Raw genomic sequence first — 24772 nt, 5'->3', positions numbered from 1 at the left:
TAAGGAAACTGAGTGCCGACCTCAGCCTCGTGCTTTCCTGAGCTCGGACGGGCTTCCCCTGTCTGTAGCATGTCTCTGACATCCTAGAATGCTCTATCCGAGAGGTTCACAGGTCCCCGGATTCGCAGTCCCCTCTGGCACACACGCATCCCCTCACAGAAGGCCAGAATGCGAGAGTGCAGGCAGGGCTGTGCTGAGCTGGGGTGTTGGCCCCTTAGCTGGGTGCCCATTCACCAGATAGAGACCTGATCCCCACACAGGCCTCAAAGTTTGCAGCTTCAGAGTTTTGCTGCAGCAGAACCATAAATTAGCGCATATTACAAATTTTTAGGGATGCCTGGCAATGTTGAATATGAGAGTTAAAATCTGGGATGGCCAAGAGTTACGTGGATGGTTTTCTCAAAAGCTTTTTCCCTAAGGCAGATGCCTTGTTTATTGGGAAATTATTCAAGCTGCATGTCATTGCTTTGCCTGAGCTCCTCTCCACCCTCTCCTCACCCCCACCACACCCCCAAAACCAGTCCCCCAAATCTCTGCACTTGGCTTTCATTTGCTTTGGATACTGTATGCCCCAAGGGCCCACCGAGAGGAAGATGACTGTCTCCTGTGTCGATGTGCCCCACGGAAGGGCGCCACAGCTCATTGTGCTTCCTTTTGCTTTTATAGGACACATTTAGCATCACTACCGAGAAAGTGTCTCTGGATATATTTCTGCCCGATGGAAGGAGCATTAAAGTCGAAATTCTAACATCAGATACTGCCGAAAGAGTCCTAGAGGTAAATTCTATCCAAATTCCAGCCCCAGAACTGAATTTAGGAATCATTCTGTTTGAAGGCAGGGACTAGGATATGGTTACCTTCCAGAAGCTTCCTGCCTATCATTTTACTCTGGATGACTTATCTGTAGAGATGCTGGCTTCTGCTGACAGACTGATGGAGGAATCTCAGCTACAGCCGATCCCCAGGGTCTCTTTGGGTTTTTTTCCCCCTCTGTGGGCATCAACTTTCCAGGTCCTTGCTAAGGCTGTTGTTGGTTCTCTGGAACTCAGCCAGGGATGTGTCCTGCACATATGCCAAGTGCTTTATTACGGGATATCCCTACTCGGGAGCAGGAAGGAGGGTGGAGCCCAGATGGGACTACCCAGGTGGGCTGGTGACAACTTCTGGCAGACAGTGACAGTGTCAAAGCCAGAAAGAGTGGTCCCTCCTCCCTCACAGGGGAAAACCCCTGAAACCAATGCCCAGCACTTCTAATCCTGGGTCCACAGAGCCAGAACCGAGTTCTGGTCGGTTCTCTGAGGACTCAGAGGACGAGACCCAGAAAGCATCCTTCCTTCTCCAGATGCAACCATTACCAGCTCTGTCCCTGAGGCCTTTCCTTCCTCGAGCTGGGCTTCAGAGAGGACTCCGTCTTCTCTCACCCACACACTGCTGTAGGGCCAGCTCCCAGGTCCCTTGCCTTTGGAGGGTTTTAGTTTGTCAACTTAAATAAAAAGGTAAAATGAGGCAGCTCAAAATTGTCAAGAAGATGAGCATGTTCAGGAATAGCAGAGGAATTGCAGCTGGGGACGCGAAAGCTGGAAAGGCTGCCGGCGTGTCCGCTGAGGGTTTGGGGGAGGCTTTATTTATGGGCTGGGAATGTAAAGAAAGGAGAGTTCAGTTAGAGTCTACTAAAATCAAAACAAATGGAGACCAGATTTGAAAATTCCCCCAGCAGACAAACCCGTCCGGTCACACAAACAAAGCTGAATTCCACTTATTTTGTGAGACCAACCTGACCTGGGTCATATCTTGTTTGGGTCTCTGGAAACCAGGAGCAAAATTTCCCAAGGCTGATATGAGGCAACCCCGGACTAACTCTCTATCATTTAAGAAAATTGCAATATTATCTGTTTTCTGTGAATTAGGCATTTACGGGAAATCAGCCTCTCAGTCCTTAAGTCTTGTCTTCCTGAGGCACACTTGTGGGGCTTTCCATCTTATATCCTCCAGTTCCATTTAGATTGAATTTCTTTCACAAATTCTAATCCTCCAGAGAAACAGTCGGGGAGAATAAGAAGTTATAAACAGGAGGAAGTCAGAAAGTTTCTAGGACCTTTCCAAGGACGGAAATCTCTTGTGCTAGGGTCCCGGTGTCTGCCGCCTTCTGAGCCGATGACCGGAAGTACTCCCTGCTGGGCGCCCAGCTCTTGATCCCGCCTCTACCTGAGACTGTGGGACCTTCCTCCTGCATTATGGCTCCCCTTCCCAGCCTGGAGATCTGAGCCCACCTACGCCCTCCTGGTTGAGTCCCCAGATTAGGAAATACTCCTTCTCTAGATCTTGCTCTGCTCGAGAGTGATTATTTTGCACCTTTCTTCCTACTAAAGTCACTACATACACCCTTTTCTTGGCTCCAGGATTGTGACCTGGTTGCCCGGTATCAGCAGCCACCTGGTTGCTGAGGCCATCCGTTGAGAAGTTACCCTGGGTCCTCCTCCTTCACCCCCAAAATCCGACTGACACTACATCCCAAGTCTCTCTCCTCTTCATCCCCACGCCCCTAGCCGCTCCCAAACTAATCTCCCTGCTTCCAGTCTTGCTAAGCTGTACTGATTTCTAGAATGATCTTTCTAGAAATTATCAAGGGCCCTTGATGCTTAACACTTGAGTGGATTTATACCAAGAGACCCCAAAACACAAAACACAGTTCCCTTAATTGCCCTCCCAGGACTTACAAAGTGGGAGATAGACACATAATAGAAAGAGGAGACAGTAATAGTGAGAGTAGGGACCACAAACTCAGGTACTCTGTGGCCAGGCAGGTAAGTCAGAGGTGCAGCTGTAGGATATAAGCTCATTTGGAAATGGTTGGGCCTACAGAGAACCGGAGAGCAGCTGCCCTGCCCAAGGACACCATTATTGACATGTTTTACACACACTGGGCTCGCCGGCCAAACTAGACATAACTGTAGCTGAAGTTGGCTGCTGGTGGGAGTATGGGGTCTCCTATCTGCTGGGGTTAGGACAAGTGCCAGATTCAAATTACAGAGCTGCTCCATGTGAGTTTGGGTAAGTTATTTAATTTTTTGAAATGATGTCTAAGTAATTATAGCAATAGCTCACAATCCATCAGCAGTGGCGAGTATGGTTCTTATCATTATTAGTATGATGTTAGAGGGCGTGCTGAATAAGTATTGAGTAGGGCAGTAAGTCTAGGGTTCCACAGTGCCACTTGTTTTGTCCAGTTCCCCTTGTAACTGATAGCAGAAGTTGAATGAGGTACATTAACCTCAGAAAAATGTACTTCCCCTCTTCCATCACATTGGCTCGTGAGAAATTCAAATCCATAGCATGGACATCATTAGCACTGGAGGTAAAATGAAGTAAAGGAGTTTCTGTATAAGGTAAAGCGAGCACTTGGCCAGGCACAGATGTGAATTCTCTTCCAGGGGCTGGGAAATGCTCTAGCTGACATAAAAATGTAACGTACATTTTGTAATTAAAAATTATTGTCCGTATCTTCTCAAGCATACTTGTCACCACGCTCACTTTGCTTCTCCAGCCATCCTGATGGGCTCTTTAAGGACCAGGAACAGACTAAAATCTCTTTTTTGCTTTCTGTGCATTTGTGCTAATGTAGTTGTATCGGTGGTGTTCGTGTTTTGAAGCATCATTGACATTTGCTAAGAAGGAAATACTACTGTGTCTCTTTTTGTACTGCTTTCTCGTCCTTGAAAGGTGTCTGTATTTATGTCTTTATAAATTATAGAAAGTGTCTCCGTTCCCACTCCTCTCTCTTCCTTGGCATGTAAGCTTGCTGTTTTCACTGAATGAGTCAGAGAAGAGAGAAATCTAATCTGAGTGGGCATGGGTTCATATTTACTCTAGGAGAAGATGACTTTGCAATCTGCTACCCCTGGGGCACACTCAGCCCCCCACACAGAGGTGCCCTGTGTTTTGGTTCAGGGTTTTGCTTTGTTTTGTTTTTGTTTTTGTTTCGCAAGGGCATGGGGAAGAGAGTAAGGTAGAAAGGAGAATGGGGATAAACATTGAGGAAAAGTTGTGAAAAGTTCCCAGGCTCTTCTTTATTTTCAGAGCTATACTGAGAACACCTACTCATACCATCCACCTAATCAGACTGTCTCCCAAGGTAATTTACAGACCTCGGACAAGAAAGTTCCCCTTTCAGCCTTGTACAACTGCCACCTTGAGAACTTGGAGCCATGGTCAAAGGGTCAGCTCACGCACAGAGCCATACAGGTGGACCCCCGCGCAGAGGGTTGCAGAGGTGATCTAGCGAATTCAGACTAGGCATGCAAAGAAAACACCCAGAAACCCAGCCTTAAAGAGGGGGTGGGCTGGCCGAGCGGTGAGGGAAAGAGCCTGTGGAAGCATGAATGTTCCTACTAAGGGAGGGTGAATGGATGTGAAATGTTCCGAGATTACAGCCTCATGACCAGTTGGTAAAAACGAAAACACTGGTGTTGAAATGAAAGCTGTTTGGGGTAAAGGTCAACGAGGAATATGAAATGAGGGCAGCCTGTGCCCGGGATCTGAGGTTTCACTGAGCAAAAGCCACACGAATTAGACTTGAGCATCACAGCAGACATCAGAGAGAAGCAGGCCTGGAGTGTCATAGGCGGACATTAGCCTGTACACTTCTATATGCCAGCCAATGGTGGGGAACATCCCTTTTCCCAATATCTGGTAATCCAGCCCCCAGGGAAGGTAAATTGGAGTGTGGGCCCCAGGGGCAGGTATTACAGAAGGGCTGATGATCCTGGAGAATGGCTACTGCCCTCCAGTGGACAATAGCGACCAAACCAATCTGGGAGACGAGTCCTTATCCCAGATGGGACAAACCAGTCTCAGCTGGGGCCAGTTCATGTCTATTGTTGGGGGGACTGATTATTATTTTTTTCACTGTAATTTTTTAAAATTTCTAAATTTTCTAAAATGAGTATATACCTTTTTTAGATTCGGGAAAGATTTCTCTTACTCTCCACTGGCCCCTTAAAGCTCTTTTTATTGATATTTACAGGCGGACACTCCTAACTTTTCCCTCCTTTTTCTCATCTTCGGTTAAAGGTGGTATCACACAAAATTGGACTGTGTCAGGAGCTGCTGGGATACTTTGGACTATTTCTCATTCGGTCTTACAAAGAGGGCAAGCTGTCTGGTAAGGAGAGCAGGAAATGCAGGCAGCCTGAGATGGGGTGGGCAGGTGTGGGCAGGCACTCAGCCAGGAGGTGCGGGGTTGCAGCTGAGGGGCCAGTCACCCCCCAGGGGAACGCCCCAGTGTGTGGTCTCTACTACGACTCTTGGCCCCCGAACCGGACATTTGGGGATGGGGGCTGTGCCTTTGTTCAAGGTGAGCTGGGGCTGAGCAGCTCCAGAGGGGCAGTGTGGTCAGGAACAAGACATCAGTTCTCTCCAGTAACCACACTTCCTCTTGTGCCTCCTGAGCCCCAGCGCTGCTGTCCGGTGCACCTTTATCCCTGCACGCTGGGGGCTGCTCTCCAGCCACGCCACAACCGCCTTGTGGATGGAGTGCTGGACTCTGGGCATCAGCAGATCCCATCAGACCTTGTTAAGGAATATCTCCTTGTTAAGGAATATTTGCTATGAAATGTGGATGATATAAATAAGTTCTTAGGTTCTTTAAAAATACATACATGCAGTGAGATAGTGACCAATGACATTGTTTCATATAGCTTTTGCTTTTCTCTACAGTGCATTTCTAGATATTACAACTTTTTTTGTTGTGAGATGGCATCAGTTGTCTTCAAGTAGTTTACATATGTCCTCAGAAGCTGTGGGGAGGTGATCTGGAGGTGGAAGTTAGCTTGGCCACCAGGAGCTGTGCTGTGCTGGTGAAGGCACTGGACCTCTCTGAATCCCAGTTTCTTCATCTGTATCACAGTGAAAATGTCCCCTACTCAAGCCATTGGTCTTTTATGAGGATCAAATGCTACTTATTTTTTAAATGAACTTCAGAAAGTTAAAAATTACATATAAATATAAGACAGTATTAATTATTCTTCCAATAGTAATGTTCTATTTTATCATTTTAAAGCACTGCACTGTATGAAAACTATCTGTCCTGTTTCAACCAATAAAACTCTTTTCCCTTTCTCTAGTCATTAAAAAATTGGTGGACTTTGAACTCCCTTATGTTAGCCTTCGCAGTTCTGAAGTGGAAAACTTCAAGGTTGGACTCAGGAAGTGGTGAGTAAGCTTTTACTGTGACAGAAGCTTTCTCAGGATATCTTAGCTTTGCAGATCAGAGCTTGTCAGAATCTCCCACATCCAGCTCACAGCCTGACAGCTCCAGGGAGCTCAGGAGCTTGGGGAAGGTCCAGGAAAGCAATGAAGAGGAGAAAGGAGCGAATGAACCAGAACATTTGTCCTAAAGAACTGGATGTTGAGGATGACTTTCACTGGTCTCAAGTTAAAAGCTTGAGGGATATTATCATGAGGGTGGCAGCCATGAAGGTAAGGCTGTGGGTAGGGGGATTGGGGATTGAAGCAGGTAATGGTGAGGAATTATAGGTCGTGTGTTTGCTTTGGAATAGATGACTGACTGTATTTAATTGAAGGACTTTGTTGATGATTACAAGCAAGTCTGATTTATCTGTTGAACTGTGGTATTCCCTGAAGGCAAAGAGTGAGTGGACTCAGATGATTTGCAGTGAATTTTTTTTTTTTTTTTGCCATGCCGCACAGCTTGTGGGGTCCTAGTTCCCCGACCAAGGATTGAACCTCCCCCCCCTCGCTGGTGAAAATGCAGAGTCTAAACACTGGACCCCCAGGGAATTCCCCCACAGTGAATTTGAACTCTACGTATTTGGTTTATATTCCTAAAGGATTCCAGCAATACATGCTTATTTACTAGAGCCAGACATATTTTCCTCGGTTAATAGGACACAATCTAGGAAAAAAATCTGCAGTATTTTTGCAGAAAATACTTTTATTTCTCTCAGAAACAAGGGGTCCTCTGAAGAACAAACAAAATAACAATGGGGGAAGGGGGAATGAATCTGTAATTCCCGATGTTTATTACTGTGGCTGTATTGGATGGCTTCTTTGGCTCACTCTTTGCCCAGCCCAGTTAATCTGTAATCTGAACACAGAGGTTTTTAAAGAAAGGCATTTTGACATCGAGGAATAGTAGATATCTTGACCTTGTGATGCCTTGCTAGAGCTCCAGGCTGTGGCTTTGAATTTTGGAAGAAGATTCCCAGCAAGGCTAGAAGTTCATATACTGCTATTCAAAAGTGTTCTGAGAAACGGTCAAAACCTGTGGCATGGAGCCCTGAGAAGGGGAAAAGGTTGCAGTTCTGTCTGAGAGTTTAGAGAGTAGTTATTCTTCTGGAAGCTGCCCATAATAACAGGTGACTAAGCATAGTTGTTCCTGGGATCTGAGTATGTGAACTGCAGGGTTTAGCTGAACTTTAGTCAAGTTATTCAAGCTCTCTAAGCCTCAGTTTCTTTATCTGTAAAATGGGAAATAATAATAATAGGGTCTATCTCATAGGATTATAGTGAGAGTTAAATGAAGTAATCCTATATGCTCAATAAATTTTGGTCATGTTTATTACTGTTATATTGATGATAATTATGATGATAATAGTAACCACCACCACCCCCCAAATCCCTGGGGCTTAGACTGTTTTGTCCATGGGCTCTCCAGAGAACTTGAGATCAAAGAAGAGATGAGGATTCTGTCCCTCACCTCGAAGCTTGAATTGGAAATTGGGCTTTGCCTATGTCTTCATTAGATAGATAACTTCTGGATCATAAGTGCAAGACAAAATGTCTACCCCATCACCAGCCTGTATCTCAGATCCGGGCAGGTTGCCTTTGCTCCTGGGGACTGGGAGGAAAGGAGGTCCCACTTCAGCTGTTAGAGCTGAGGATGAGGTCACTGGAAGGGGAGAGCCTGGAGAAAGGATCACGCAGGTGCCTGGCCCTCTGTCCAGAGTGAGGTCTTATTGGGTTGGAGCAGGGAGGCTCGCTCGACTAACACTAGCTGTGGGATTCCCAGCTGGAGAGGCCTCGCAGTGAGACCTAGTCAAGTTTTAGGGATTTTTCTCTGTCTGTGAATTCCCTGGTGCATCTCTCCGAAGATGCTATAGTTCCTTCCAGACCAGAGGGTACCTGCCCTCGCCTCGCAGGGCCACAGTCTGGGGTGGGTCTGGGAGTTCTCCAACTCTGGTGCAACAGTGGCTATTCTCTGCCACACAGGGCACCTGGGGAGAAGGGGTGAAATAGCTAAGTGGAATACAGGGAGGAATACTTCAGCTTCTCCTCCCCAGCCCCTAGAATGAAGCTGATCTTCAAGCGACATTTTCATCCTTTTCCTGGTCTGTGCCAATCCCACTGTCTCTGCCCCCTCCACTGCGGAGTGCCCTGATTCTGCTCACCTGTGCCTTCATACTGGTGACAGACCACCCCCGGCACACCCTCTCTTGGTGGTTTCTGTCGGTTCTTAGCATGCCACTGGGCTCACACAGTACGTGTAACTTCACTTCATGCTGACGACTCTAGAGCCGTTAGACAGACATGAGGCCCTGCTATTTGCAAGTCCCTTTGCCAAGGTCCAGAGGGGCAAGTCTGAATAGGACCCAGCACTGATCTTCACACCTGGTGTCAAGATCAGCTTGATCAGAGCAGCGATCAGGATAAACTCAGCGTGCTGAGGAAGCACGGGGGCGGGGGGGTGGGGGCGTTGCTAACACAGACTTGAGGAGTAGGGACCAGAGGAGGGCACATGAGGATGAAGCTTGTGGGAGAGGCGGGTAAGGCCGGGAAGCAGGCTGCTGAGGTGGGAAGGAGGTGTTCGGGGTGGAGGGAGAGAAGAGAAAACAAAGTTGGAATGTAGAGTGCGGGGGAGGGGAGAGAGGCCAGAGATGGAACTGGAAATGACATTGGGGTCTTGGGAGCAACCAGGATAAATGCTCTAACTCCTGGGACTATGAGAGTCTGAAAAGTTACTTGGGAAAGACCACTCCAGTTAGAATGTGGAGTGTGGGACTGAGGGAACACAACCAAGGCAGAAAGTCTGGTGAGGAGGTCACCGGAGCAGCTCAGGCAAGAGATGACGTGGCCTGGGTACCGAGCAGTGATATAGATGTGGGTACAGGGCAGATCGTTATGCCAGGAATTGCGGGTGGGGAGAGGGCGTGAAGACTTGGTGGCCAAGAGGGGAGCTGGGTGTGAACAGTGATGTGCACCATTTCCTTCAAGATTTTTTTTTTTTTTTTGCATTTCTATTCTCAGAGGCCACCAGGTAAGCTTACAATATGAGGACAATAGGAAACAGAAGAGATGGGAGGACAGTTGAAGACTAGGCAAGCAGAGGGTTGTGGCTCTGCTAGAAGAGGGGGCTTTGGTTCAAGGCGTCGAGGACCACCACTTCAGAGAGCATGTACTCCCAGGTGTGCCCATTAGCCGTGTCATGAATTAACTGAATGCTCCTGAATCATGCAGGTACCTGGACCCATCCCTCGACTCCAGGCTGATGGACTGCAGAGCAGCTGTAGATTTGATCTACATGCAGGTGAGGCGAACCAAGAGCTGTCAGAACACCAGATACTATAGGCCTTTTGAGTTTGAAAACATTACAGAACCCGTGTGGCAGTTCAGAATTCTACCTCCATACCTAGAAGAGGCAAATTCATATAAACAGAAAGTAGAATAGAGGTTACACGGGGCTGGGAGGAGGGGAGGTGTTATTGTTTAATGGGTATAGAATTTTTGCTGGGGATGATGAAAAAGTTTTAGGTATAGAGAGTGGTGATGGTTACACAACATTGTCAGTGTTTTTAGTGCCACTGAATTGTATGCCTATAGATGGTTAGAATGATAAATGTTATGTATATTTTAACCACAGTAACTGAATAAATGGAATATAAATAGATAAACATTCTTAAAGGAGTAGAGTTTAGAGGGAAAAGAATTCTACCCCATTCTAACAATCTCTCCGAATCAGCAGCTGATACTCCATCATCTAGGCTAATTTACATGAGAAGGGAAAGGATATCCCTGCTAATTTAAAGTCACGCATGGTCCCTAAATCTCACTTTAGCATAATCTTCTTTTTCCCTAAACCAACAAGTAGCGTACCGGCCCCCGGGGCCAGCCTCATGGGCAAGTGGCCTGTGGGGCTGCACTGCCCCTGTCCTCCGTGCTCAGACGGCCCCAGGCTTGTTGAATGCTGTGCATCACATCTTGAAATTCTTAATTTTTTAACAAGGGACCCTGCATTTTCATTTCGTACTAGGCCCTGCAAATTATGTAGTCGGTCCTGCCTTACCCCTGCCCCTCAGTCTCCAGAAAAGTAAATTTAGAGTTTGGCCTCCTTTCCTTGCCCGACTTAATGTGGTGAAGGCTCTGCTCAGCCGTGCTCAGCAGAGGCTGCCTCTGTGATGCACCCCTGGTTACCCCCATCTCGGCTCCTGCCTGCTTCCCCAGCTCCCCGCCACTCTTCACCCTCATGAGGCAGCATCTTCGGAGGCCTGATTCTTTCCCAGGCCTGGCTAGCCAGTTGTGGGAGGGAGGTTTGGAAACTTCTTTTAAGGTGTTCCATGAGGTCATCCCTCAGTTTGTTCTCAAGCAGCAGAATGGTGGGTCGAACTCCTGGCCTGTTCAAACCCTCCCACAGTTTTCTATTCCCTCAGACTAAACCCCACATCCTGACGTACTTGCTTTATCTTCTCCTTAGCATTTCCACCATTTCACTGTATATAACATTTTTGTTTACTGTCTCTGTCCCTACTAGAATGATTTCTCCATGAAATTGGGAATTTGTTTTGTTCACTGTTGTATCTCCAGAAACTAGAACTATTCCCAGCATGACCTTAGCATTAAGCCTCCTGGTGGGCCCCTCATAGTACTAACTGTTCTAAATGCATTGTTTCATTTAAGCTTCATAATAATTCTGTCAGGCAGTTGGTACCATTTGCATTTTTAAGAAAAAGAAAAAATAACGTTTGCTGACAAAGGATTGAGTAGGCTTAGACGTGGAGGATTTAGAAAAGGGATTTAACACATTTGCAGGTGGCTTTTATGTAGTGCGGTTCTAAGCTGCTGTAGTCTGTGGCTTTTCATAAACTAAGGAGGTAAAATTGAAGAGAGGGGAGAAGTGTCGGGTCAGACATTACTTTTAATGAGCTTTGCAAGGGGACAAGGAAACATTGATAGAACCTCCTGCAGTACTTTGGTTGTAGCAAAAAAGTGAAAGGGTGGATTTTGATGCTTTGGTTTATGAAAGAGCATAGAAGAGGAAAAGCACATACTTCCTTAGGTGACTTCTGGTTTTGTTTTAAGCAATTACATTGCTTTAATTGGATTATTTTAAGCAAGTCTTTATTTTGGAGTCATTTGTTATGCAGCAATAGCTAACTGATACATAGCTGTTCATACTGTTTTCCCTTTAGTTGGATTAGGTGTGTTGTTGACATATGTGTTGAGTCTAATTGTCATTTAAACTTACTTCATAGAGTATGATTCTGCATGGAATGGGAGTTATTGCTTACACAGAGAGGCAAAGAGTGGGTGGCAGTGTTCCCTTTTATACTGGAAAAGCAAATGTTCATCTTTGAAGAAATGACCGCAGTTCCATGTTTCACATTTTCTTGCAAAGCAACAACCAGGTGCTTTTTGTTCCCAGAGAGAGGAAACTGATCCGTTTTATACCAAGATTAAGCAAAAGGACTGCCTAGCACAGGCTGAGTAGTGCTGCTGAAGGGGAGAGAATTTGCCACATGCCTCAGAAGAAATGAAAGCAATTACCAGCCGGGAGAGACTGGCATGAGCAGTTCATGCACTGCACAGGACTGCCACATGGCACTGTGTTATAATTCAATTGGCAGTGTTTTTTCTTAGCGTCACACAAGACCATTGTATTGTAAAATCAACGGAATCGTCAGCTTGACACAATAGAGCATGATTTGTGTATATATCTCCCCCACTAGACCACCAGCTCCACACAGGGACCCTGGCTTTTTCAGCACAGGGCAGAGCACCTGGGTATATGACTGAACAGACACAGCAGACCCCAGCAGCCAGAATGTCACAGGACTCACAACCTTAACACACATTTCTCCTTAGGTGATTTTTTAAGAGACCAAGACCATCTAGTAAATGATTTCCACAAAAATCTTCTAAATTCTAAGAAGGCAAATCAAAATATCACTTATGAAATAGTTAATGTTCACTATGGTATTTTTTATGGCTAGGATATAGTTTTGAGCTCGTTTCGTATCCCACTTTGATCCATGTATACCCATGTTCAGTGTACTTACACCCCTGTTACATGAGCTGGAACATAATTTACCATTTTAAATGTTTACTGAGGCTCTGCGCCACTGTATTCTTGCTGTTATTATGATACGTTATTAGTGTCTGGTTTATTTGCCAGCACATCCTTCATTGAGAATGCATCACCTAATTCTAATATTGTTTCTGTGGCATGGTTTCCAGGGATACAGAGTAGTGAGAATTAGAACTGCTAGCATCATAATACGATATTTACCTGTCTTCATTAAGGAGTTGTAAACCAGAGAGATATCGATGGTGTCTCCTCCTCTCATAGCTGGGGGAAAGATGGCTTCATGGAAAGCACACTGAATTGTAGTTTCAAAAACGCATTCTATCCCTTGCTCTGTCACTGGCTCTCTCTCTCTCTGGGTGACCTGTCACTGGCTCTCTCTCTCTGGGTGACCTTGGTACAGTCACTTCATCCTTCTAGAACTGGAACTACAATTTATCCCTGTGAAGCGATGAGGCTGAACTAATAGTCTCTAAGTAAGTTTTCTTCCAGCTTTAACAGACTGACATTCAAACCTTAGCTCTTTGCCTGGCAAAATCTTCAAAAAACTGTAGTTGATGTCATAATAACCTGTGCCATTATCATTCCTTGAATTCGAGCAGAGCCACTGAGAAATGGAAAGGGGGCCCCAGGCCAGCAGGAGGGAAGGAACCACAGTGCTGCCTCCTTTGGGAAGCCTACTTGCCTTCCCCCTCCCCACCCCCATGGTATTTTGTTCTGCCCTCCATTATGGTACCTGCACCTGGCATTGTGAATAATGGTTCACATAGTTATCTCCCTAGGTAGACACTGAATGGCCAAGGGCACAGACTGTGTCCTGGGTGCTTAGGATATGTGAGTGAGAAGCAATCATCCTTTTAAAAAGTTAATGGAGGGCTTCCCTGGTGGCACAGTGGTTGAGAGTCCGCCTGCCGATGCAGGAGACACGGGTTCGTGCCCCGGTCTGGGAAGATCCCACATGCTGCGGAGCGGCTGGGCCCATGAGCCATGGCCGCTGAGCCTGCGCGTCTGGAGCCTGTGCTCCGCAGCGGAAGAGGCCACAGCAGTGAGAAGCCCGCATACCGCAAAAAAAAAAATAAAAAGTTAACGGAAAAATTTCTGAGGAGTTCTGATAAATAACAGTGCCATCATAATTAACCATTAAGGAATACTCTCAATACTTTTTAAAGCAAGCGTGTCCAGTGATGTCCCACAAGCCAAGTGGGCTCGCGCAAGGTGTTTCCTTCCTCCTTCTTTATAAAAAAAATTTTTTTTAATTAATTAATTAATTTATTTTTGGCTGTGTTGGGTCTTCGTTTCTGTGCGAGGGCTTTCTCTAGTTGCGGCGAGCGGGGACCACTCTTCATCGCGGTGCGCGGGCCTCTCACTGTCGTGGCCTCTCTTGTTGCGGAGCACAGGCTCCAGATGCGCAGGCTCAGTAGTTGTGGCTCACAGGCCCAGTTGCTCCGCAGCATGTGGGATCCTCCGAGAGCAGGGCTCGAACCCGTGTCCCCTGCATTGGCAGGCAGATTCTCAACCACTGCGCCACCAGGAAAGCCCCTCTCTTTTAAAATTTGACATTTTAAACAAAATGGAAGATTGCGTATAAAAGTATAAGTTTCTGGATTTTCTAAAAAATACTGAAGGCTCAGTCAATTCTGGGCCTACATTCAGCAGGGCCACCACTGGCCCATTTACAATTTGTGCACATTAGGAAAAGGTGCCCCTTCCCCCAGGCGGGCCCAGCCCTGCATCAGGGCCCATGGTATGATACGGGGAGTGTGGGCTGACCACTAGCCTCCCAATACCCCCATGGCTCAGTGCCCTTGTATGGGCCCAATCTGCTCCCACATCCCTGGCCTTGCTCTGCTCAGCCTCAAACACCCAGAGCCAAGTGGCTGATGCCTTGTTTAAAAAGGCCTGCCCTCTCCATTTCTCACTACAAAAGCCTCTGCAGAGGGCACTAGCGTATGTGTGATTGAAGCTCATGAAAACCTTGACTTACGTGATTTCATGCAATTTAAAAAATTAGGTTCCGCATGAGTCTCCATCAGCCAGTCTTCGGGGAACCATATAACTGAATAGAGACGTTTATCTAAACTTGACTCTCTCATTGCCTGGAGTGAGGTACTGTATATAATACATTTGAGTGATGACTTCTAAAGTCATAATCAGGGGCAAAGGTTTTCAAAGGTATAAAACAAAAACAGTTATGTTACCTCTCCTGTAGGACATGTAAATCTCTGTGTTTGAGACTCCCAGATCTTCTAATGATGAATGATGTATCTCTGGTTAGTACTTACATACTAACCGCCATGATTGCTATTTGCCATGTATTTTTAGCCATGTTTCTCTTTGACATCGTTGCCCTGTTCTAACAGTCCTTACAGGGCTCTAAGATCAAGTAGAATTCTGGAAAGAAAAAGGTGTTTTCTTCTTCATACCCATGCTGATTCCATTCTGGTGTGGTATCTAGGTTCAGTTTTGAGAATAGTTGGCAATGAGGAGAAAGCCTTGGGGTGTGTAGCAGCCTACATGGTCAGAATTCAGTGTCTTGGGCAATAGGAGGAGGGATTGGTGGAGTGGTCAGATCTGGGTTTTAATCCAACCCTTGCCACTTACTTACTGGGTTGTCTTGAAAGTCATAACCTCTCTGGACCTTGATTTTACCCATTTGTAAAATGGGGGTAAATGTTCCTAACCCACAGAACAGTTTGGAAAAAGTCAATGAGAAAACTTATGTAAAACAGGTTCTCAACAAATAGTAGTTATTCTTCTTCTCTCTAAATCCATCTCCTTTCCTTCAACCTAAAGAACAACGTCAAAAATTTATTCAGCTTTTCTTTCTCCTCTTGGAGAAAAGGCATAACCTGTCCTTCATTGATACGAGGGACATAACACATAGACTTACATTCAGACTAAGATATAAATAAGTGCTGATAATTGGCAAAGGATTTTTGCAGTTTTGCTGTATGTAAGGCACTGGACAAGATACACTGAGGTAAAGGACTCAGGCTCTTTCCTTGAGGTGTTAACAGCCTGAGGACCACTGGAAAACTCTAAATTAAAGCATGATGGCAGCATAGCACAGGCTAAGTGTATGCAGCTGATGAGATGGAAAGCTGATCTCCGAGCCTGCCCTGGGGCCAGGCGGGATAAAGGGGTAAGGGAGGCTGGATGCCAGGAAAAGAAGGGAAGAGTACAGAAGAAATTGCTGAGGGCTTAAGTTGTCTTCAGGTGATTTCTCTCTTTAAGACCAGTGTTGTTCTGCTTAAATCATCAGTGCAGATTAGGAAACAGAACTGAGCAGCCCATCAGGGAGGTGGAGTTTGGGAACACTAGCTGGTGGCAGTTACCCAAAGCTGAGCAAAAAGGGCCTAACAGTATATTCATTTTTAATTGTTTTTCAATTGTAAGATTGTTTTCATCTTATAAAAATATGCAAATATGGAAGAGCTCAAAAACAAAAGTAAACATCATCTCAAATCTTAAATCGATCATACGTATAAACTCAACTTTTTTGATGTGTTTATTTCATATACTACATTTCGCTCATATGTACATCCATTTTCTTGACTCCTAAGTGTGGATGCAAGGTCTTTTGGCTTTTGTTTTATATATATTTTTTGTTTTATAAAAATCAGGATCTGGGCTTCACTGGTGGCGCAGTGGTTGAGAGTCCGCCTGCCGAAGCAGGGGACACGGGTTCGTGCCCCGGTCCGGGAAGATCCCACATGCCGCGGAGAGGCTGGGCCCGTGAGCCGTGGCCGCTGAGCCTGTGCATCCGGAGCCTGTGCTCCGCAACGGGAGAGGCCACAACAGTGAGAGGCCTCCGTACCGAAAAAAAAAAAAAAAAAAAATCACGATCTACTACTATGCCCTTATTTTGTAACTTGACATTTTTTCATGTATCAATGCATCACAGACTTTCCTCATGTTGTTAAATATTCTATATAGTTTTAAATGATAGCATAAGCTATTATTTGGTTGTACCTAAACTCAATCACCTATTTTTGGGCATTTCATAATAGTACCTATTTCATAGGGTGGCTGTAAGGGTTGACATTTTTCTTTATGCAGGGGGGGGCGGGGAGGAGCACTAAAATAATAGAAATTTATTCTATCACATTTCCATAGGCCAGAAGTCTGAAATCAAGGTGCTGGCAGGACCATGCTCCCCCTCAGGGTGCTGAAGAAGTTTCTGTTCCTTGCCTCTTCCATCTTCTGGTGGCTCTGAGCATTCCTTGGCTGGAATACTACTCAGCCATGAAAAAGATGAAATCCTGCCATTTGTGACAACATGGATGGACATGTTGTATTTCACTCAGTATTTTGTTGAGTGAAATAAGTCAGATGGAGAAAGACAAATGCCATATGATTTCACTGAAATATAAATGAAATAATCAATAAATAATATGATAAAATAAATGAACAAACCAAACCAAACAAAAACACATGCATAGATACCGAGAACAAATTAGTAGTTACCAGAGGGGAAGGGGGTGGGATTGACTTTTGTTTTAGAGCAATTAGAACATTGCCTGACACATAGTAAGCACTATACATGTGTTTGCCACTATTAATAGCTGGAAAATTTTCAGTATTACAAACAATAGTAGTAATAGCCTTATCAGTACATTTTCCCCACGTCTATGTTTGTCATGCCTATAGGTGGTTTTAGATTTATATGCCAAGTCACCTCCATAAAATTTTACCAGTTTAAATTGCATCAGATCTATATGAAACTTCCTGTTTCTCCAAACCCTTGCCAACTCTGAATATTATATATATGTTTTGTCTTTGCCAATTTGAGAGGCAAACAGATTCTTTGACTACTAGTGAGGTTCAAGCTATATTTGTCATTTGGAATTCCTTTTTATTAATTGCTGATACGTATCCTTTGTCCATTTTCCTATTAGGGATGTTTACATTTTTACTGTTGGTTTACATAAATAAGATCAAGTCTTTGCCACATATGATGTAGTCATTTCCCTTGGTTTGCCATTTGCTTCTTAGTTTTGTTCTTGGTGGTTTTAGATACAGAAGTTTTTATATTTTTATGTAATTATACATTCATTTATATGACATTTTATCTTTGTATCTTAGAAAGGTATTTCCTAGCACAAGATCAGATAAAAATACCTTTTATTTTCTTCTGGTTCTTTTATGGTTTTTACATTCGAATCTTTAACCTATCTGTGTTTATTGGATTGGGTGGTGTGGGGAAAGAGCAAATTTTATTTTCTTTCCTAAGTGCTACCACTTGTCCCCAAACCATTGAGAAATTGCTTCCCATATCCAACTAATTTAAAAAGTAACCTTTATAACATGCTAAATCCTTATATGTGTCCACTTGGGTCTGTTTTTATAGCCTTTCATACACGAGTATGTTTTTGTCAGATTAATTCATTTCTGTTAATTTTGCTAATTTTACAACTTATATTGTTTTAAGGCAATACAGGACATTGAAAAAGAATGGGCCAAACCCACAGAGGTGCAGAGGCAGAAATTAGAGGCTCTCCAGAAAGAAGACAACCAAGCTAAGGTGAATGAAATATTGCACCAAGAGAAATCCCTTGGAAGGTAGTTAAAGAAACAGACTGGAATTGAGCTGTTTCTGTAATTTACAAACCCGTGAAGCACTAAAAATGGGGCCTTTTTAAAAATGAGAATACCTTCATTGATTTTTCTTTTCATAAAATTAATAAAGGCTTATTGTTTAAATATTCTAAAAAATACAGACAGTATATTGTGAGTCCTTTGCCAGGTTCATTAATATAGACCTTTAATATCATTTTTAATGACACAGAGTATTCCATTTTATAGTTATGTTATCATTTAGCCAACCGATTTCCTATTATCGGAAGTCAGGTTGTTTCCAGGATTTGCCGCTATAAATCACGTTGGCAGCAAACACCATGAGGCCCAGGGCTGAGTCTAATTTATACATACTCTGTGTGTTCCCAACACCTGGTACGGTTCCTGGCTGAAAGTCCCTGAACACAGCAGCCAACATCCTCTGTCTTTGAATACATGTTCTATTGTTCTTTAGGATATATTTCTAAATGTCCATTTTAAAAACTTCCATAAATATGGTACCAACTCACATTCCCCCAAGCAGTGTATACAAGTCTGACAAGTCATATTTTAACAGAAGAAATGGCCTTTGCTTCATTGTATTGTCTTTTTATTTTTATCCTTTATACTTAACCAGTGTTCACCACCAAAGCACTGATTTTGAAGAAAATGCCAACAAATTTAGAGGACTCATTTATACTTAGGTTGATATAGAAAGTAATTCTTCAAAATCTACCATGAGAATTTTAATGATGAGCTGCAAAAAAGAAAAAGCATATACTGCCATGATTTAGTATTTCCCCCCTTCGCATTCCACCCCAGCTTTGTCTGAGAAATTTTGAAGTTCAGTTTCTCTGTGTATTTGTAAATTTTTATAATTACAGCTTCTATTTTGATGGACAGCATATTGCTACTACTTCGGATACAGTTACCAATTCTAAGGACATTTCTGCTCTATAAACTTCTTAATTTAGTAAGAATGCCGTTTTTAACCATGCTGCTTTGCTCTACCAAAATTTGTATTTTTGCCACAAAACAAATTTTCTTTTCTTTAAAAATGTTTTACTTATTTATTTATTTGGCTGCATTGGGTCTTCATTGCTGTGCGTGGGCTTTCTTCTAGTTGCGGTGAGTGGGGCCTGCTCTTCCTTGCGGTGCGCAGGCTTCTCATTACGGCGGCTTCTCTTGCTGCGGAGCATGGGCTCTGCTGCGGGCTTCAGTAGTTGTGGCTCATGGGCTCTAGAGCGCAGGCTCAGTAGTTGTGGCACACGGGCTTAGTTGCTCCGTGGCATGTGGGATCTTCCCAGACCACGGCTCGAACCCGTGTCCCCTGCATTGGCAGGCGGATTCTTAACCATGGTGCCACCAGGGAAGCCCTAAATTTTATTTTCTATGTTGAATGTTTTACCTGATTTTATCATAATATTTTGATAGTGGTCTTTAAAAACCTCACTTTGAGTGTATGAATTTAGTCCTCTAAATTTTCTTTGCATTTTGTTCAAAATCAATGCTTTAGTGGTTGGCCAAATATAAAGAATAAAAAAAGATAACACAATGAAGCAGAGGCCATTTCTTTTGTTAAAATATGTCTTGTTTGTCAGACTCGTCTATACCACTTTGGGACAGGGTATGTGTGGGGTTATTTTCATTTGAAAAAATATTGAACCATTATTCAAGTTAACAAATGATTTTCTCTTGAAGCATCTGAGAATACTGCTATAAAACCAGCATTATTTAAGTGTTTGTGAAGTTCTGCTAATGGAGTGAACACATTAACAACTATTGCTTAATTTTATGCACATGTACAAGAAAACTTGGAATTGAAAATGAGTGAAATTAATCTAAATGAGCAGTCATTTGATCTAAACCAGAGAGAGGCTAACTATGGCCCATGGGCCACTGTTTGTGTAAATGAAGTGCACGGGCACACAGCCACGCTCATTCATGCATGTATCGTCAAAGGCTGCCTTTGTGCTAGAGTGGAGGAGGTTAGTAGCTGCGATAGAGATCATATGCCCCTACAATTGAAAATATTTACTACGTGGCTCCGCAGAAAAGTTCACCAGGGCTTCCCTGGTGGCACAGTGGTTAAGAATCCACCTGCCAATTCTGGGGACATGGGTTCAAACCCTGGTCCGAGAAGATCCTGCATGCCACCAAGCAACTAAACTCTGTGCCACAACTACTGAGCCTGAGCTCTAGAGCCTGTGAGCCACAACTACTGAGCCCATGTGCCACAGCTACTGAAGCCTGGGCGCCTAGAGCCTGTGCTCCACAATAAGAGAAGCCACTGCAATGAGAAGCCGGCACCACAATGAAGAGCAGCCCCCGCTCGCCACAACTAGAGAAAGCCTGTGTGCAGCAATGAACACCCCATGCAGCCAAAAATAAATAAATAAATAAACTTTTTAAAAAAAATAGTTTGCCAAACCCTGATCTAAATGAAAATACATAACCATACCTTCAGCAGTTACACATGTTAAATTATCTTTTTAAGGCTTTCTTTTTTTTTTTTTTTTTTTTTTTTTTTTTAGGCCACGCCATGCAATATGCGGGATCTCAGTTCCCAGACCAGGGATCAAACCCATACCCCCTGCACTAGGAGCACAGAGTCTTAACCACTGGACCGCCAGGGAAGTCCCTTTAAAGTACTTCTTAAAACAACTAATTTTCAGGAATTCCCTGGCGGTCCAGTGGGTAGGACTCTATGCTTTCACTGCCGTGGCCCATGTTCAACCCCTGGTTGGGGAACTAAGATCCTGCAAGCTGTGTGCCACAGCCAAAAACAAAAACAGAACTAATTTTCAAATAGATCATCCTTTTAGATTTCTGTCCTCTGGTTTTCACACAGTCAGTAATATCAGTGCACCTCCTTTGAATGGCAAATGCCAGCCAGCATTTTGAGCATAGTACTTATTCATCAACAACTTTCTTGAGTTGTTAATTTAATTTAGTTTATTCTTTTTAGTTTATAAAAAGAATAAACTAAATTAAATTTATTTTAATTTAAATTAATTAAATTAAAGATTTATACCACATAATAAAAAAGAACTTTTGTAGTAAAAGCCATGAAACTATTCTAAATGCTCTGCGGCAAGATTGCTCAGCCCCGGTCCCCACCCACACAGGTAGGTAGCATGTACTTACAACCTGTCATTTCTGTTGTTGCCCACTGACCCAAAGGGAGGCCCGGCAGCTTAACGCATCTCCTAAGCTGAATGCATGGGCTTCAGCACAATGAGCTGGTCCAACATGTGGCCGGGAGGGACAGTAGCCTGGAATCCTCTGCCACCTAGTAGCAAGAGTCAGCTGTCCCTCACCGCATATGTCTCAGCAGGTTTCCCTTTATCAGAGAGCGCTCAGCTCATGTAGTCCTTGAAAGGAGGTGTAAGTTACCTTGCTTCAGGGAAGGATTGGGAGAAAGCCAGGTTGTCCCTGGGTGGTCCTTCTGACTTAACCATGTGGTAAAGTGAGAACTACCTATTCATTCGATTTCCTTCTACTCTTTTCTTCCTTCTTCATTCACACATCGAATATTTTTATTTCCACTATGTCTGAGCACTGTAACAGGAGCAGGGAGACAGTGGTCAACGAGGCAGGACACACCATGAACATGCGCAGCGTTTATTGTCAGCACAAGGGGCATTGTCTTCATTTGTATCGTCCAGAAGAAAAAGGTGCTTTCACTGTGACTCCATTCCATGTGTTGCATTAGAATGGTAGTAGCTTCTGACATGAGATTTTCATCTGCTTCAAGCAGTCTTTTGCTTCCTCCATCCCCCACCCCCCCTTTGGAGCAGTTTTTGGAGCTATCCCAAGAGGTGTGGCACTATGGATACGTGCAGCTGGATCCCTGTACCTGTGACTACCCAGAACCCGGCTGTGGGACCGTTCTTTCTGTTGGCAATAATGAGATCAGCTGCTGCATAACCCTGCCTGATAACCAGACCCAGGATGTCATTTTCCAGATGAACAGAGTGAAGTGCTGGCAGGTCACTTTCCTTGTGAGTATCTTGGCAGTTTGCCTTACCCATGATTTAAAGCCTCCACCCATGATTTTAAAATCCTAGTGTTCTCGGATGACAACAGTGGTATTGGGGAAGCAGATTTGCCATTCGAATCAGTACCTTGAGTGGACTGGCATCTAAGCCACAGTAAACATCACCTAGTGGTAAAAACCTATCTATTATCTGGTACAAGTTCCCTACCCTTGCTGTAGAGACAACCATCTTCCCACCTTCCACCTTCAGGCTTCTTTACTGCTTGAAGGGTGTTTAAAGTAATAACAACGAGTAGCAATAACAGGTACCATTTATTGAGCACTCAGTACGTTCTCAGTACCGACAAGATCTCTATGCTTGGAAACTGAGCGCTGCCCATCAGAGCTTTTTTTTTTTTTTTTTTTTTTTTTTTTTTCTGGGCCTCTCACTGTTGTGGCCTCTCCCGCTGCGGAGCACAGGCTCCGGACGCGCAGGCTCAGTGGCCGTGGCTCATGGGCCTAGCCGCTCCGTGGCATGTGGGATCCTCCTGGACTGGGGCACGAACCCATGTCCCCTGCATCGGCAGGCAGACTCCCAACCACTGTCCCACCAGGGAAGCCCCTAGAGATTTTAATATATATCTTCAACTTATTACAGTCTACTTTCAAATATTACACTATTTCACAAAAAGGGTAAAAACCTTACAACAGTGTACCTCTATTTGTCCCTTCTGTCCTTTGTGGTATTTGTTGCTATACTTTATTTCTACATATAAGCCTCATGCTATGTTATAATTATTTTTGCTTTAAACAGTTAATTATTTTTTAGGTAAACTTTTAATTTTGATGTAATTGTAGATTCACATGCAGTTGAAAGAAATGGTACAGAGATCCTGCATACGCTTGACCCACTTTTCTCTAATTATTACATCTTACAAAACTATAGTACGACATCCCCACCCAGGGTATTGACATTGATACAGTGAAGAGTCAAGACATTTCCATCATCACAGGGATCTCTCATGTTGGCTTTTTATAGCTGCATCCACTTTCTCCCACCCCCATCCCTCCTTAAACCCTTGCAACCACTAATCTATTTGACATTTTCATATTGTATCATTTCAAGAATATTATATAAAACTTTTGGAGGTAATGGATATATTTATTACTTGATTGTGGTGATGATTTCATGTATATGTGCATATGTCCAAACTCTTCAAATTGTGTACATTAAATATGTGCAGTTTTTTGTATATCAATTATACCTCAACTGAAAAAACAAACACACATAAAACAAGGTTATGTATTGATCGGTTGATGAAAATGTTTTGACCAGAGGTTCACAGGAACCTAAACCTATATTTCCCCTTAGGCTGTTTTTCAGTACCCACTAATTTAGTGCTTATGGTATCATTATAGAAAACGACTACTGTGAATAATAAGAATTGACTGTGTTTAGGAGGTAAAAATATAAATAAAAGCAAGGAATTGATTTACCTTAAAAAATAAAATAATATTACATGAATATAATCAAGCATTATGTAGCTTTTTCGGATTTCCTTTACTTAGCATAATTCTTTGGAAATTCATTCAGCTTGTTGTGTATTTCAGTAGTTTGTTTCTTTTTGTTGCTGAGCAGTATTCCATGGTAGTGAATGGCTAAAATTTGTTTAACCACTATCTGGTCGTTTCCAGTTTTTAGCTATTATGAATAATGCTTCTATAAATATTCATGTATAAGCTTTTGTCTGAGCACAGGTCTTCATTTTTCTAGGATAAATGCCCAGGAGTACAATTGCTGGGTCATGTGGAAGTTACATATTTAATTTTTTAGGAAACTGCTAAACTGATTTCAAGGGAGCTGTGCCAGTTTACATTCCCACCGGTGAAGTATGAGCAATCCAGTCTCTCTGTATCCTCCTCAGCAATTGGGTGTTTTCACCATTTTTGACTTTATCCACACTGATAAGTGTTTAATGGTATTTAATGATTTGATTTGCTTTGCTTTTCTCTCATGGCTAATGATGTTGAACATCTTTTCATGTGCTGATTTGCCATCTGTATATCTTCTTAGGTGAAATGTCTTCATATCTTTTACCCATTTTCCAATTGGACTGTATGTTTACTGTTGAGTTTTGAGAGTACTTAAATTTATTCTAGATACTAGTCCTTTGTTGGATATGCGGTTTGCAACTATTTTCTTTCATTTTGCAGTTTTTCATTTTCTTAATAGGGCCTTTTGCAGAGCAAAAGATTTTAATTTTGATGAAGTCTAATTCATCTGTTTTTTTATTGTGTTTCTGGTGTCAAGTCAGAATTCTCTGCCAAACCCTAAATCCTGAAGAATTTTTCCCCAGGTTTTTTTGTTGGGTTTTTTTTCCTAAAAGTTGTATAGTTATAGGTTATACATTTAAGTCCATGACCCATTTTGAGTTAATTTGCATATAGGGTGTGAAATTTAGAACATGGTTCCCTTTTCTTGCCTATGGAAGTCCAATTGCTCCAGCACCACTTGTTGAAAAGGCTATCTTTTCTCAATTGAACTGCTTCTGCACCTTTGTCAAAAATCAGTTATGCACATTTGTGTGGGTATATTTCTGGATTCTCTGCTCTGTTCCACTGATCTCTGTGTCTATCCTTCCACCAGCACCACACCATCATTCTCTTCCTTTGTAACAGTTTTAGTGAGATATAATTCATAAAGCATGCAATACATGTGCCACCCTCCAGGAGGGCAGCATTTCCTGACAGTCCTACCTAGAGAGCCACAGTGAAGACGGAAAGTTTTCGCAAGGGAATTTGAAACTCCAGTACTAGAAGAGAAAGGGATAGACGCTGTATAGCAAAAACCACAGGGGCTTTCTCCAGGCTTTCAGATCTGGCCCTACCCTGCTTCTCTAAGCCCCTTTTCTCACCACCCC

The 24772-nt window shown here is 43.5% G+C and overlaps 1 protein-coding gene across 5 annotated transcripts in view; it reads left to right on the top strand.

Annotated features, from left to right (window-relative positions):
- The window catches only part of SNX31 (sorting nexin 31), a 61760-nt gene that overhangs the window by 24769 nt on the left and 12219 nt on the right, over positions 1-24772 (top strand). For all 5 annotated transcript variants that reach the window (XM_027131521.1, XM_027131520.1, XM_027131519.1 and 2 more), the window contains exons 5-10: positions 667-777; positions 5071-5161; positions 6123-6210; positions 9475-9544; positions 17748-17840; positions 21673-21876. In XM_027131521.1, the coding sequence (XP_026987322.1) occupies positions 667-777; positions 5071-5161; positions 6123-6210; positions 9475-9544; positions 17748-17840; positions 21673-21876 (657 nt within the window). The remainder of the gene's footprint in view (positions 1-666; positions 778-5070; positions 5162-6122; positions 6211-9474; positions 9545-17747; positions 17841-21672; positions 21877-24772) is intronic.

The sequence above is a fragment of the Aethalodelphis obliquidens genome, unplaced genomic scaffold (genome assembly GCF_003676395.1).
Source record: "Aethalodelphis obliquidens isolate GAN/ISIS:26980383/991018 unplaced genomic scaffold, ASM367639v1 scaffold39, whole genome shotgun sequence".
Lineage (NCBI taxonomy): Eukaryota > Metazoa > Chordata > Mammalia > Artiodactyla > Delphinidae > Aethalodelphis > Aethalodelphis obliquidens.
This window is presented reverse-complemented; position numbering and strand designations above follow the sequence as displayed.